This window comes from Phoenix dactylifera, chromosome 5 (genome assembly GCF_009389715.1).
Source record: "Phoenix dactylifera cultivar Barhee BC4 chromosome 5, palm_55x_up_171113_PBpolish2nd_filt_p, whole genome shotgun sequence".
Lineage (NCBI taxonomy): Eukaryota > Viridiplantae > Streptophyta > Magnoliopsida > Arecales > Arecaceae > Phoenix > Phoenix dactylifera.
The window spans coordinates 2,054,999-2,069,918 of record NC_052396.1 but is presented as its reverse complement, the minus strand read 5'-3'; the positions used below and the strand labels follow the sequence as shown (position 1 = coordinate 2,069,918).

The following is a 14,920-nucleotide window of genomic DNA, read 5'->3' as shown; positions in this document are numbered from 1 at the left end:
TGTTTGTGATTAAAAGACACTACATCGGGACAAATTAGTCCCTCTATACGTGCGTAAATTCAAGATAAATTGTTTTCTTCAAAAAAAAACGATGCATATATAGTTCAAAAGGGATTTTATAAGACCAAAATTAAAAAAAAAAAAAAACAAGCGCATTCATTTAGTGTAAAAAAGGGATTTTATAAAAACCGTCATTTTGATTTCTTTTTGTTCAATATAACTTAAGTTGTTATATTTTCAAACATTTTTGGTTTTGGTTCCAGCCAATACATATGTCGGTTTGAGATTTACGTGCATCTTAACGCGATTTATGTGGATGGGCTTCCAGACGACTAGCTGGCCAGCCTTGCCCGGCACGGTCCATGCGTCCTGATCTCGAGTGGCAGTGTCGTGATTTCCTCAAAAGCGTCCTCGACCGGGGGGAAACCCTTGGCGACCCGACCCCCAACCGATCGACTTCCCACCAGACAAAAAGCGAGCAGAAATAAATCTTCTCCTCCTCTCGATTAAAAAGAACAACAAGAGAGAGAGAGAGAGAGAGTAATCAGCGGCGAGCGAGCGATGATTAGCATCCTTGTTCAGGTTCGTGCCATCCACATTCTATTCGTTTTTTTTATCTATTTTGTTTTCCCCTTTCTTTCATTCGTTCGGCTGAAAACATCAGCTCCTCTTTTCCTCTCAAATCGAAAAAAAAGGAGCTAAATTTCAATTTTCGATTTTGATGTTTGGAATCAAACTTTGTTTTATAATTTGATCAATATAGCCGTTTAATTGGAGTGCCGACCTCAATTACTATAGGAACTGATTCGGCTGTAATATTCCTTGTATTTTTCTATCATTTTTCGACTGAGCTGATATTGATTTTAGGAGCGTCTTCTTGGCGCTGTCTTGGGGAGTGCTTTCGTGGGGGCCCTCGTTTTCGAGCAACGCAGGGGCATATACAGATCGCTTTCGGATAATGCATCCGTTCGATATGAGGTAGGTTTGATTTGATTTGATTTGGTTCCCCTTCATTTTTTCTCATGAATTCAGTTATCTAATTTCCTTCGTCCGGATCTTCATTTCATGCTTATCTCGATCATGTGATTTTGCCTAGATGCTATTTCCAAGTATGAAAAATTTTCCTCCCCTTAGCTCTTATCTTGAGAGCGAATGAAGAAGATCGAATTTTTAAAGTACATGATGTGTGACCATTATTATCTCTTCATAAATTTTTTGTTGATTTTGATAACTAGTCCCGGGCTTTGAAAATGGAGAGAGGGTAAGTTCCTTATTCTGGAGACTTTTGCTGATTTTGAAGATTTGCTTGAGGGTAAGTCCAGGGCTTATTCTAGCATGCACAACAAACCCTAACCTGACCAATCGTAAACTGATGCTTCCTAGGGGTCCTTATATGAATGAGGGTTAAATCATCTCGAGTTTTGTTGTCAAAATAGTGGTCACATTCAAAGTAGCAATATCCTGCCTTTTATGATCGCATGATGAAGAGGTAATGATTCTTGAACATACTTGAAACTCTATTTTCTGGCATTTATGATATTGTAGGTCATGAAGAACTGAGTGGCTTATGTACTTGGGTGTCCTATGATGCAATATGACTACAGGGCACAACTGAGTTGGCTATGCCTTGTGAACATTAAAGTCATTCTTATGTGTTTGCACGCATCTCTCAATGCATTATGCCCCTTATTTGCAATAAAAACCCATAGTACATGGGAACCAAGTTAATAAAATGAATGCAGTGCATTTCTAATTGGAGCAATCACCACACTATAGGCATTTATGATATGATTCCCTAGTGAAAACTATCACCAGCAAGACCTAACTCTTCTGATGCTCATCTAATTAGTAATTGGGTCATCCTATGCCCTTAATATCCTATCCATCACTCCAAAAGTCTGAGGCCTCAACCGTAGGCTCTGTAAAATATTTTACATGGATGGGGGACAAAATTATTATCAAATTATTGTAGGAAATTACCTCCGTAGATTTGATCTTTGCAACCACTGATCATTCCATTTTTAATCTCCAAAAAGTTGTCATTCCCAAGAAGCCCCTCGACACCACCGCCATTGTCCATAATGTTTGCAAAGTTTATCCTTTGCCTTCACCAGGGCTTTATCAACCATCACAAAGCGAAGATCTTCTTAGGAGGAGATAACACCCTAGAGGTTCAATGAAATTGTTCCCTGCAACACCAAATGTACCTTACATGATGCTTAATCCGTCCCTAACTTTTAAATAAATACTTGCACATCTTACCTGGACAAGCAGACATGTGGAAACAAGTTTATGCCCTTAAAATGATAATTAAATAATTGTTATCCACATTATGATTTCTAAAATTGTCTGGAAACAATCTTATGGATTCTAACTTTGCAAACATGTATGTTTAATTGGGTGCAATCTACATCCCATCATAGATTTTGGATTGTTAAGAGAGTGATTCAAAGAAAGTGGAAATGAGAATGAGAAATGGGCGATTTATAGTAGACGCCAAAGCAAACACTAAGGACTCATACAAGGTATGTGATTGAAGGAAAAATGGTTGGGAAGAACGCGCCAGATAAACACTTAGTTATTAGCAGGAGCAAGTTGCAAGGGCAAGTACTGATGCATATCTATTTAACTTTGCCCTTAAAAATGACTTCTACAAGTTTTCTATGCTGTCATTTCTCAGAAAAAAGTTATCTATGCTGTTTGATTAAGGCATCCATTGTGGATACATATCTGGGTAGATTCTAGCTGATGCGGTATATGTGCTCTTGTGAATGACAGTGATATGGTTGTGAGCACAGTGGTACTACATAATGTTAAGGTCAATCACTGCGTTGGCATATGATCAATTGGATGGCCATTTTGGGGGTTCCTTTGGACTACAATGGAGCACCTCAGATTTAGTATTTTTTTGCATAATGTTGGATATGTGGATTTAAATTAGATTCATATTTGAAACTGAATCTTGATTTAGAACTTATTAGCATTTCACAGTCCATACTGGATTTTGGTTTGGAAATTATGGGGTTTGATTCTTATGTGACCCATTAAACACTAAATGACCAATTAAACATAAATATAAACTTGTTTAACTAAAAGCCTTATGCCACCCATTTATGAATGTTATTTGGCTACAAGAAACCACTAGTTTGCCTCCACTGTCAAATTCTTCAAACAGAAGCTTCTTCAATTCATTTCACTACTGCCATTCACTTTTCTTATCAATCTTGCAACATGTGTTAAAAAAATCCCATCGTCATCAAGATCATCTCAAGCTGACCTTGCAGATCTCCAGGCAATGTTGTGAACAATTTTCTCTCAATTTGTTCTCTGTTGGTGATATTCTTAATTTTCTTACATACTGAATTCCATCTACTCCTAGTTTTGTCGCATGTCTACCTTAACATCCCCTGATTTTTGGCACTCATCTTTAGCTTGTAGTGCCTCACAAGCCAAAACTTTTATCTATGTAATGAGGTTGGTCATATAATTACTATTAGAATCTCTATTTGACTCCTTTTCTTTTATGATAGTTAAGCACTATTGGTTTAGAATTAAACAGCTCAAGCTGACAGTGTCTTGGCCTCCATTATTTAACATCTGTATTCTCTTTCAGGGACATATCTACACACTAAGGGCCTTCTCCCTTTATCTGGAAAGGGCATCAATTAACCTCCCAACTTTTTATTCATAAGTTATCATAGAAAGTCTCGAAAGGAAAGGCTATTGATAGAACTTCTACAGAACAATGGTTTACACAGACACAATAGCCCCAATGAAAAAGCACCTCTAAAAATACCCAGGGTAGATTTCTTTCAAATGAACCCCTCTTGTAGAGGTATCGAGCGAATTCAGAACTGGTAGGGGTCTTTGTGTTGAATTCTTTATTCTTCTAGTGTGAGATTTATGAAAAAAAACGAAAAAACACGTGTCTATATAATGTGCTAAGTATGTATATGTATTGCCAAAAATGGAGCTGTCAGTGGACTAATGTCTGGCCTAAATCTGGCAGAGTCCTGCCCAAGAAAATAGACAACAATCTCTGTTGGAAACGCAGTTATGCAGAATGAAGTTATCCTATAATATCTTTATTTATTTTATCTAGGCTGAGAACTGTTGCTGTAGAAACAAAATAAAGATACGCAAAATCTTTCCTGTTGTTTCCTGTGGTGAAATCTTTCAAGCTTCAAAGGCTTTCTCAGTCACCAGATGGTCATCCACATCGCAATGTAATTCTTACAACATCAAAGTGCTCAAAGAAATTAACCTGGAGAGCTAAGTTGTTCTCCAACCGGATCGCCAAACTATGATGATTTTTTAAAAAAATGCTAAATTATGATAGCTCACACTGTTACAGCCCTTGAAGCTAGAGCTCCAGTTCACATCTGACCAGGCAAAGTAGCTATTAAGCACATGAAATGAGCTGCCAAATCTTCCATGGGAAGATATAGATGTATGAGATGTGGGCTCTAAACCATGAGAGGGAAACAACGAATATTCATGCATCCATGGCTTCCAGCAACTGATTGGGTGGCCTCCTGCATTCTAGATATATTCTCTGTCTAACTAGCAACTGAGCTAACCTGTGTAGGAGATCCAAATTTATTTATTTTTTCCTTCAGGAAAGATAATTTCAGTAACCAACGGCACCTGAAATCTCTCCACTAGCCGTCTCTTTGTGTGTGTGTGTATATATATATATATGTGTGTAATAGATATAGATATAGCTTATGGAACAAATCGATTATGTCTACAATTTCCTTTTAGTGGAGCTTATAGAGGGGTTCTTTAGATGAATATTTAGCATTTACCAGAATCTATAGTCTCATAATGTTCTTGATGAAAGATCTTACTCACCTTGCCATACCTTCGAGTTTAGCTTTTATAATATTATGATAATAAAATAGAACCTAATGTCTTGCAGCTTCAAGAACACATATTTCAGAAGAACTCTTCAGATCTAGCGCACTTGTGGAACAAAGCTGTAGATGAGACATTGGGGCCAGTGGTTGCATATCTTAGCTCACGCCGGTGGTAGCAGAAACATACCTGTGCTTCACAAATTGACAATGCAAAAGATTTGTCTGTGTGCCATTTCTATGCTATAACGATTCAGCAATATTTATCTATACTAGCATTAAACTGGGCTCATTTGGGTAAGTTTGCATCCGTTATGGCTGAATTCATTTTATAAGTCACTCTTCAGTTGGATTTTCACATCATGCCAGTGTTTAAGCCCCTCTTCAGTTGGATTTTCACATCATGCCAGTGTTTACCCCTGTTTACTGAGCTTTTTTTTCTTTTGGCTAGACATGACAAATATTTCGTACTTAAAAAATGGTGTTGCAATGGTCCACTTTTGTTGAACTGAGAAGGCACTGTTCAGATGGCTGCTTTTGGAATATCTAAAATGTTTTCTTACTAATACCGGTGGCTGTTAATGATATATTGAAATTGTACACTTGTCCTAGTTCCTAGCAGCTTTTATCTTACCATTCACCTCAACTTGAACAAAGTTATCAATTTTAGAGGATTTTACTTTCACCATGGGTTCATGTCCATAGCCAAGACCTTTGCGTTTGTTCTCTTCTAGGTTCATTCATTGCAGTTCGCATCTAATTTTCTTTTTCGTTGTCTAATCTTTCAACACTTGTACTTCTTGCAATATTTCTCTTTTCCAATTCGATAAAGTGTTTGATACAAACTAGTTATAAAAATCTGCCACACTTTATTTTAATCAACATTTTCCTTGTGCTGCTTTCAAAATTTGTTAGAGCAGGGAGTAGTGGAAAACTCATGAATCTTTGTATCCATATCCATAAATTTGGATGCAAGCCTTTTTCCACTACTAAGCACAAGTAACAGATAATGTATTTCTTGTTATATAAAAAAGATCGAAAATACTAACCCTAAATCCTGAAGTGCAAACTCTAATATCTCGAGTCAAAACCCCAAACCCTGAACTAGAAACTTGAAATCCAACACCGTAACCCCTGAAACTAAAACCATAAGCCCTAGGTTTCAAATCCTAAACCCTAAATCAAAACCTCGAACCCTACTTATCAAACCCTAAAACCTATTCTAAAACCCTAAACCCTTATTTGCAAATGGTTTAGGGTTCAGGGCTGCCTTGATAAGATATGAACATGTAATCGTCCTTTAAGATCTTTTAAGTGTTGTCTTTATTCAATTGTGCATGGTTGAACTGACAAATGCTGCAAATGCTTTAAACAAAACAGTATTATAGCTAAACACAATCAGATAGAAATCCATGCTCAATGTTAGACCCACGGAGAGTGAAAGACATCAACATGCCATATTAGTCGGGAACTTTGAGAGCTTGGAAGACATTTGGTTCATCATAGAACTATATATATTTGAGCATGCTTTATAGTTAATATTATCTCAACTAGAAAGGCAAGGATGTCTTTGGGCGTTGCTTGGCGTTGGTTGGGCTAAAGTTAAGCTTGGGACGGGCTACCAGCGAAGATCCCTCACCATCTCCATCAAATCCAAGGCGTCCATGGCAGCTGCGCTTTCTCTTTTGAAGCGGTTTTCTTGATACGAAAAGAAAATGCCCGGCATACATACAATATAAGTACAAATATCATACATTAGCTACAGCGAGGGAAGACTTTCTAGAGCGAGGCACGAAAAAAATAGAGGAAGTAAATCTCCCAAGGAAACTGAAAAACTTGAGGAGTTGAGCAGCCCCCATAAAGAAAGCCGGCAAACTTCGCGACGTTTCAAATAAAACAGACGAAACCGAGGCAAAGCACGGCCAGATTACTTTGGCAACATGAATTTCATGAACTAATAAGTGGCACTCCTATGACAGAAGTATCGAATCTATGGTGTCATACTATCTGATCCAATCTCAAGGGACGGTTTACAAAAGCAAGCAACCATGGAAATTAGAAGCTCCGATATTTGCTGCAGCTCCTGAAAATAATTAGGGAAGCCAAATATGAAACAACAACAAATACAGGTGGCATAACAACCTCATTCCATCCATTTCATCTGATAAAAGTAAGCATCCCTGAGATGAAAAATGGTCGAATACCGTAAAAGCAGTGGACGGTCGCTACGCATCTCGGTTGCAATCTCAAGCCAATAGGGGCAAGTTAAACCTAATTATAACCATCCCGAGCTTTACAACATTTTGCCCGCAACGCGGTTTCTTCTTGTTTTTCTACCCATGAACGCCTTTGCAGCCTAATCCGCAACTTAATTGATCGACCTCTCTATGGGTGCGACTGAAAACAACTATCGCCAAATTGGTTACACAGGGATCTAGCAAGCAGTCCGAGATTAATACCCTTCGCTCACTGTTGGGCTTTAACAAGCATTTCCCCTTGTTCCTCCTAGTCTTGATTCGCATGGAGCTTCTAGTCCACAGAGTTGAAGCACGGTTACACAGCAAGCATTCCCTCTCGCTCCTATCCTTTATTTACCTACCCTGAAGGCTGGAACCAATTTCTTAGGCCAAGACTTTGGCCTCTAAGCCTCCGCCCGGCATTTTTAGCCATTATGTGCCTCTCTGCTTAAAGAAGGATCGGCCCTGCTATGGAGTTCCCAGCTGGAATCAAGACCAGGGCCTATGGGTGCCAGCAGAACTGCCCAAAAACTTAACAGATCCCATATTAATTCTCTATTCCATCGAGACCAGCAAGTAAACCCCATGAACATTCGCATATGTAGTTAAACTTCACTCCCAATTCATCGCAAATGGTGAAAACAAAGAATGCTGCAGCAGCATACAGATTTCAGAGCTTGATAGTTGCACAAGGAATACAAGCAGAAATCATTGATTATTTGCACCCTAGCATAAGATCCCTGAGAAAAGCAGAAGCATAGCGCACCCCAAAACAACATTGTAGCAACTCCATGAACTTCTTGGATGGTACACACCAATTTGTCTCCTTTACCATAACAAAGGATCAGGCTAGAAAAGCATTAATAAAGTTTCTAACGTTATCCGAGCCTATGGATGGCAAAAACAGCTGTCATCAAATTACAAATCTATTACCAAAAACTAAATGGCTGTTGCAGAAGAACCATATGAGATGACTACAGCCTCCTCCCTCTTCTCCCACCCTTTCTGCGGGTGCTATCGGTCGGGATTGGTGTCACATCCTCTGTCAGCATATCCACAGATAATGCAACATTAGAAAAATTTTTAATCTTTAACGAGATTCACGCTTTTACATCTAAAATACAAACTTAAGGAAACCAGCATAATTCTTTATTGAGATTTAAGATATACCGACCATAATTTGTTCGTAAAAGAAAAGGAATAGTGGTTTATTACCAATAATTCTGTAATGCATGTTGCTTTTGGAAGATAAACATCCACCTTACATAATGGATGGTAAGTTTTCTATAATCAAAACTAATGGCAACACAACACAGTTTGAAGCATGCAAGTCACTGTTCATCTGTCATAAATGAAATGACATATTTCACCATGAGACAAAATCTCATCTCTTTGGCTGGACGATGAGTTGACTACTGGGACCTAGGGTTTGCTGGGTGCCTGCCCCACCAAAAATGAGGGCCATTACGCTTTCTGAGTGAGGAGCTTGGTGTCTCAGTTTTACCAGCAGATTTGGGAGTGAGAGCAGAAACCAGAACAAGATGATGTATGTTGTATTCGGGAAATCATAATAATTTGTCATAAAAACACATGAGAAACACATGAAAATTAAACAGAATCCTAAGAGAGAACCTCTGTCGTTTCTAGCATTAAACCATATGTTCATGCCTATATCCCAAACATTTTATCACTAATTAACATGCACACATCCCAAATCAGACATATTTACTAATAGACAAATCACTTCATCATTGCTCATACATATGGGAAGTGTTTTTTATGCTAATAGACAAAGATCAAGTGGATGGTGGTAAAAATGTTCTTCAGGGAAGTGTCGAGCTAGCCAAAAACTGAAGGTTTGGTGTCTACATAGGACAAAAATTATTTGCTAAAATTTAACATAACACAATGAAGCACTTTGAAGGGAGCAGAAGGTTACCAATACGACCAATTTTCATTCCGGATCGAGCAAGAGCTCGAAGTGCAGATTGAGCACCAGGGCCAGGTGCCTTGGTCTTGTTTCCACCAGTTGCACGGAGTTTTATATGTAAAGCAGTTATACCAAGCTCCTAAAATGATTCAAAGTAAAATATCATGTAATTGACATAATTAAGAAAACTAATATTGAAAGATAGAATACAAGAGAACATCCAAAGGCTTCCAATAAAATGAACATCTGTGGTTTGTACCCACATGCAGTCAGGCATTTGTCCTACTTAAAGAACTTAAGTAACAAACACCCATTCCATTGTTAAAGATGCGAATGAATTGTCTCCAAGAAACATAAACCCATTTTTAACTGAGTAAGAACATAACAATCTAACACAGATTGGCTCCCAGTACATATATTAAACTAGTTTGCGAATCAGGTGAGGATCCATGGGATCAAATTAAATCCAATCTAAGCCGTTTAGTTCAGTAGTTGGATATTGGTTTGATCAAAATAAATCTGGCCACATTGGCTAAGTCAGATCTAGACCCAATTTCCCCCAGATTCATTTAGTCAATGTCTTAAGACATGGATCGCTTTGCTGACAAAACAAGCAAATTGAAGATCATGAATGACCCATACCTATAAATAATAACCGACAGAAGGACTGATCAGATAATTGTAGAAAACTTTAAAAATTATTTTTGAGACACAACATTACATATTCATTTTCCTGCTTATTGTTTGTCCACTTTATTTGACAAATAAAATGAAGCTTAACATGCAGACCTTGCATCGTTGTGCAACATCTTGTGCAGCAAGCATGGCTGCATATGGAGATGATTCATCACGATCAGCTTTGACCTTCATACCACCTGCACGATTGACTAGTTAGATTCCAAAGCCTTTTAAATTCTCCTCAGCAACGACTGTAATACTGCAATTCTACAATATGAAATCCTAATACCAGAATGCAAACAGAGACCCTTTTTAGATGAAATTTGCTATGAGAATGGAACTTACAATTATCTAATAAACAACTCCATGTTGAAATGGGTTGCATGCCAGAATCTAATATAATTAAATTAATTATTAATTAAACGACTTATTATATAAGATTATTTCATACCAGTAATGCGGACAAGCGTTTCTCTACCAGATAAATCAGTGACATGCTGCAGTTACAAAACAAACTTAGTGTGCGAGAAGCTGCAAACTTATAAGGTGAAAGAGAGACATGCAATGCTTACTATGAAAGTATCATTAAAAGAAGCAAAAATGTGGGCAACACCAAAAACATGCTCCCCCTCTCGCACGGTAGGTCCCAGCGTCACATTCTCCTCTTTGGGCTCCCTGGACTTTTTTCTTGACTGTGACAAGGCATATCCCAAAATAGTCAAAATGTGAGAGCATAACATATACAAGAAATATCAAACGTTTCAAGGAAAATTGGCTCAAGATCAAATAAACAACCTTCTAACATTTCTGAAAACCATAACAATATGGTCCTTAAGTTTGTTTGCAAGATAAGAAAAGGAGGAGAGAAAAAACGCATGCACGTGAAAGCAAAGCAAGATCAAAATTCAAAATTGACATCCGCAAGCCATTCATAATATGGATAACACAATGCCAACAGATGCTATTATGGCCTGGCAGCAAACATAGGTTGTTTGACCTAGCAAATTTCCCTATTCCACAGAAATAGTTTATGTAAGTGTTTTTAACACCCACATGATCGCAATTTTTTCTTATGGTTGAATCCATCACAAGACAGACAGGTCATAATGTTTAAAAGTTCCATCACTAGATTATATTATTGTTACCAAATTCAGTACTCGAATGCCATAGATATCCCCCTAGATCCACACAAAAAAAAATGAAAAAATGTCAATTTGTAAATAAAATTGTAGCGATCCTCACTCACCTCTTGCAGACATATACAGCCAAGATTGTTTTTATTTTTTCTTGTCAAATTCTTATTAGGGGGTTCGATCTTTTTCTTCTTTTGGTTGGGTTTGGTACCAGTCTAAACGCTCTCTGTTGAGGTAAACAGGATTCGATTTGGTAATTTGTGGTTTTCTTTGAGTAGATGATCTTTATGAATCAGCTTGCCAAGAAGCTCCAGAAGCCTCGATTTCACTCACAAAACCATTTAGATGATGAATGACAGACAATTTCCCAGATCGTATCCCATTAACTACCAAATTCCAAGGGGCGAAACAGAACACCACCAAACCACTTCAACCAAATTATTGCGAAAAAAAAAGACTCATATATATGACTCCAAATCTCTCATTTTACTATTCGCTCGGACATTCAAAAGAGAGAGAGAGAGAGAGAGAGAGAGAAGAAATAAACAATCGATCGTGACTCCTAAGAAAATTTTGCGTTCGGAAGATCATTACCATGGTCGCGGAGTCGATGCTTATCCCCTTTCCGGCTCGCTCAGCTGAAGAAATTTCGCTGGATCGGGAGGCTTGCACTTCTTAAGGTTAGCGTTTGCAAAAGGGGACGGGAGGAGTGGTCGATGCGACCGTTCGATCGCTAGCGGACGGACCGTGATGCCCTTTCCAATATCCATGTTTAACCTCACGTGCGCCGCACGTGCTTCCTTTCAGAACCCTAATAATAAGGCTGCCGCGGCCGCCTCTTCCGGAGCATTGGCTGCTCGCAACGACTGGGAGGGGAGGGGGAGGGGAGAGGAGAGAAGCGTCGACTGGGTTGCAACGATGGTAATGCCCTTCCCACTTCTCTCTTTCTTACTCTCGGATTTTTAGCGTTCGATCGAGCTCTTAACTGATGAAGAGTGATGAAGGATCTTTGTTTTGGCGGTGGAATCTCTTTCTTCGTGGTTAAATTTGTTGTTGCTCCAGGGTCTATCAGATGCTTGGAACTTTATGTTGGATCTCCGGGTTCGATTGTGGACACCTCTCTGATGAGGGAGTTCATGAAAGACTTGGACCCAGGATGAAACGCCGTGCATGATCTTTCTTTCCTTTCTTCCCCCTCGAACTCTCAACTTAGATGATCCTTCTTCAAGTGATATCGTCGAATGATTTTCTAGGCTTTTGAAATTTATTATTACATTTGGTGATGTGTGGAAGGTGGTATAAATATTATCATAGAGATCGAGCAGCGGAGGCAGCACAACTATTTGTAGTTTTATCGCTTATTTGGTTTCACTTAACATTGCGAAAGGGAAGGGCATGGCCTCAAGTACATTCAGGCAAATGGTTGACTTATGAGGTTTCTTTGTTGAGGCCAACCAGTTTTTTATTTCTTTTATTACTGATGGTTTGTTATGAATGTGTTCAAGTCATTCGGGAAATCAAGAAAGACTGTTAAAGCAGCTAATTGCCGTAACATTTAGAGAAATATGAGAGTGTTTCCATTGTATGCTGAAGCAATTGCATAATTTTTTTTAATAATGATGGTTGTGTACTTTTACTTTGGCATGAATATTAAAGCTTGTTCACTCTTCTCTTATTATGTATGAATGCCCGAAGATGCATAGCGATATGCATAGCTGTGTTTCTCTTTTATGAGAATCGAGCAATTAGAAGGTACTTGACACTTTCTTCGGTTTTTGATTTTGGCTCTATATGGTGTAAAATTTCATAATTCACAGCCTATTTGGACATCCAGTCTCTTAAGCCACTTGTTCTAATATAATGCAGGTCTCGGTCGTAAGTCGTAACAATTGTTTGTTAAATGATGATACTTAGGACATGCCAATGATGCTTGATTTCTGAGATAACATTGATATGATTATTTGTATGCTTGACCTCGTGTGGTGATGGTCAAGTACGCTCTGCCTCTCTCTACATCAATTGGGCGCAGTTTTGTAATATAAAATTTGATTGCAATTCCTTATTGAGAAAACTGTTGCTTATATTGATCTGTTCTGTGCTTTCTAAGTTAAGTGTCCATTCCAACGAGCTTCTTTGCATCATCTTGAATGAATTTTTATATGAATTGACTAGATACTTTGAGTTGGCTTTGTACCTGTTTTTTCCTTTCGTATCATTTTTTTTTTTGCAACGTATGCAAATGACAACTAGACTTTGATTTGGATTTAGAATTTGTAATTAAAGTTTATTTGCTAAGACTGTCGAAGCTGAAGTAGGAGAACAGTGAGACACTAATGAATTACAATAATTTATCATGAGTTACCGATCTAGCTGATTTTTTTTTATCATAAAAAAGAAATAAAGGAGAAAACTTGTTTCTGCATGTGCTGTTGGATAATAACTAAATCTCTGTGCAGAAGCTGTATATGGAGATCAGTAGCCTTTAGGTTGATCTGTGTTTTCTTAAAAACAAGCTCTGCTGGGAGCTCTTAATGCTGCATTATATATTATTCGTGTACCGGTCTTGTCCTTAGTGTGATATCGTCATTTATATGGCACTAATTTGTTGTCTCATTTAATTTCATTGTTGTGTTGTAACTCTACTTTTAATATGGTGCTAAATATGTTTGATTCTAAAGTTCTTTGGTATTATTTTTTGACTGGATTTAGACTTCCCAGAGGACTCTGTGTATCTGGATGGGGAAAATTTTTTGCCCTTTCTGAATGTGCCAAAGTAATGATAGACTTGATTTTTTTAGGTTGTTTGATGTTTGGTATTGGTATTTTCAAATAAAATTGAAAACAACATTTATTCTGCTATGGTCTATAGAGAAAAGATGACATGAACCTTGCCTTCCAGGTGAACGTTCCAAAAACAAAGAAGACTTATTGCAAGAATAAGGCATGCCGAAAGCACACCCTTCACAAGGTTACCCAGTATAAAAAGGGTAAGGATAGTCTGTCTGCTCAAGGAAAGCGTCGTTACGACCGCAAACAGTCAGGTTATGGTGGTCAGACAAAGCCTGTTTTCCACAAGAAGGTATCCCATATCTGTTTTTTCTTATACATTTCACTAAACTATGCAATTTCTTTAGGGTATCGGCCCCTGCTATCACGAATGGACTACCTCACTGCCATTCTGTTCTGTTCCCTTTTGTCTGATATAGTGAGCAATTCTTGGTTTGCATTGTTTGGTATAGGCACTGATTGGTGATCTCAAACATTCTTAATCATTGCATTTGGACTTATGTTTGAAGTTTTAGATAGAATGCTTCGTGTGTCCCCTTTTTTTTTTCATTTTCCTTGCTTATGGACCCAGTCAAGAATTTTTATTTATTCATGGTGAATTTTCCATTTCAGGCAAAAACAACCAAGAAAATTGTGCTAAAACTGCAGTGCCAGAGTTGCAAGCATTATTCACAGCACCCTATAAAGGTCTTTTCCATAATTTTCATTTTCCTTCTGATCTGTGGCTTTCAATGTTTTTTTTTTTAATCTGGGGATTTATCCTGCAGAGATGCAAGCATTTCGAAATTGGTGGAGATAAGAAGGGGAAGGGGACGTCTCTCTTCTAGATGGCTTCTATCATTTCAGCTGCTTCACTTCGTTGTCTGCGACTGGGTAGCAGGAGTATATGTTCTAAGGAAATGTTGATCTAAACCCGTTAAATCAACATTTGATTTTTGTTATGGACCCTTCGGTGTTCTTCAAGTCTACTTGGTTGTCATCTTCTTGCCTCTAATGATTCAGGTAGTATGCTAAAACCAGTCTGATGCTGGTCCAAACCCTTTAAATCAGCACTTTGTTTTTGTTATGGATTTTTCAGTGGTTTTCCTGCTTGTCATCGTCGGGCCTCTCACGATTCAGGTAGTATGCTAAAACTAGTGCTTGATGTTAGAAGACGCTATTTTGACGGTGATCCAGGTCAAACTTTGGACATCTGTGAATTATGCCGGATGCCTTAGTCAATTGATTCGGCCAAACAGTACAAAATCAGTTGATTGGTTTTGACCTCCGCGCTCTGGCATTTATGGGTACCAGCTGTTG

The 14,920-nt window shown here is 38.2% G+C and overlaps 3 protein-coding genes across 3 annotated transcripts; 2 read left to right on the top strand and 1 right to left on the bottom strand.

Moving 5' to 3' along the window:
- Positions 1–388: 388 nt before the first annotated feature.
- Positions 389–5,364, top strand: LOC103703972. The gene is made up of 3 exons (XM_008787070.3): positions 389–582; positions 868–978; positions 4,922–5,364. The coding sequence occupies exons 1-3, from the start codon at positions 562–564 to the stop codon at positions 5,033–5,035; spliced, it is 246 nt and encodes an 81-aa protein (XP_008785292.1). The 5' UTR covers positions 389–561; the 3' UTR covers positions 5,036–5,364.
- A 2,367-nt stretch (positions 5,365–7,731) lies between these two features.
- LOC103703971 (40S ribosomal protein S14-like) lies at positions 7,732–11,557 on the bottom strand. The gene is made up of 6 exons (XM_008787068.3): positions 11,429–11,557; positions 10,274–10,393; positions 10,153–10,198; positions 9,813–9,898; positions 9,033–9,162; positions 7,732–8,135 (listed from the first exon to the last, which is right to left on the bottom strand). Exons 1-6 carry the CDS (start codon positions 11,429–11,431, stop codon positions 8,068–8,070), a joined length of 453 nt encoding a protein of 150 aa, XP_008785290.2. The 5' UTR covers positions 11,432–11,557; the 3' UTR covers positions 7,732–8,067.
- Positions 11,345–14,687, top strand: LOC103703970 (60S ribosomal protein L44-like). Its single transcript, XM_008787067.4, has 4 exons — positions 11,345–11,755; positions 13,734–13,913; positions 14,234–14,308; positions 14,389–14,687. Exons 1-4 carry the CDS (start codon positions 11,585–11,587, stop codon positions 14,446–14,448), a joined length of 486 nt encoding a protein of 161 aa, XP_008785289.2. The 5' UTR covers positions 11,345–11,584; the 3' UTR covers positions 14,449–14,687.
- Positions 14,688–14,920: the final 233 nt, after the last annotated feature.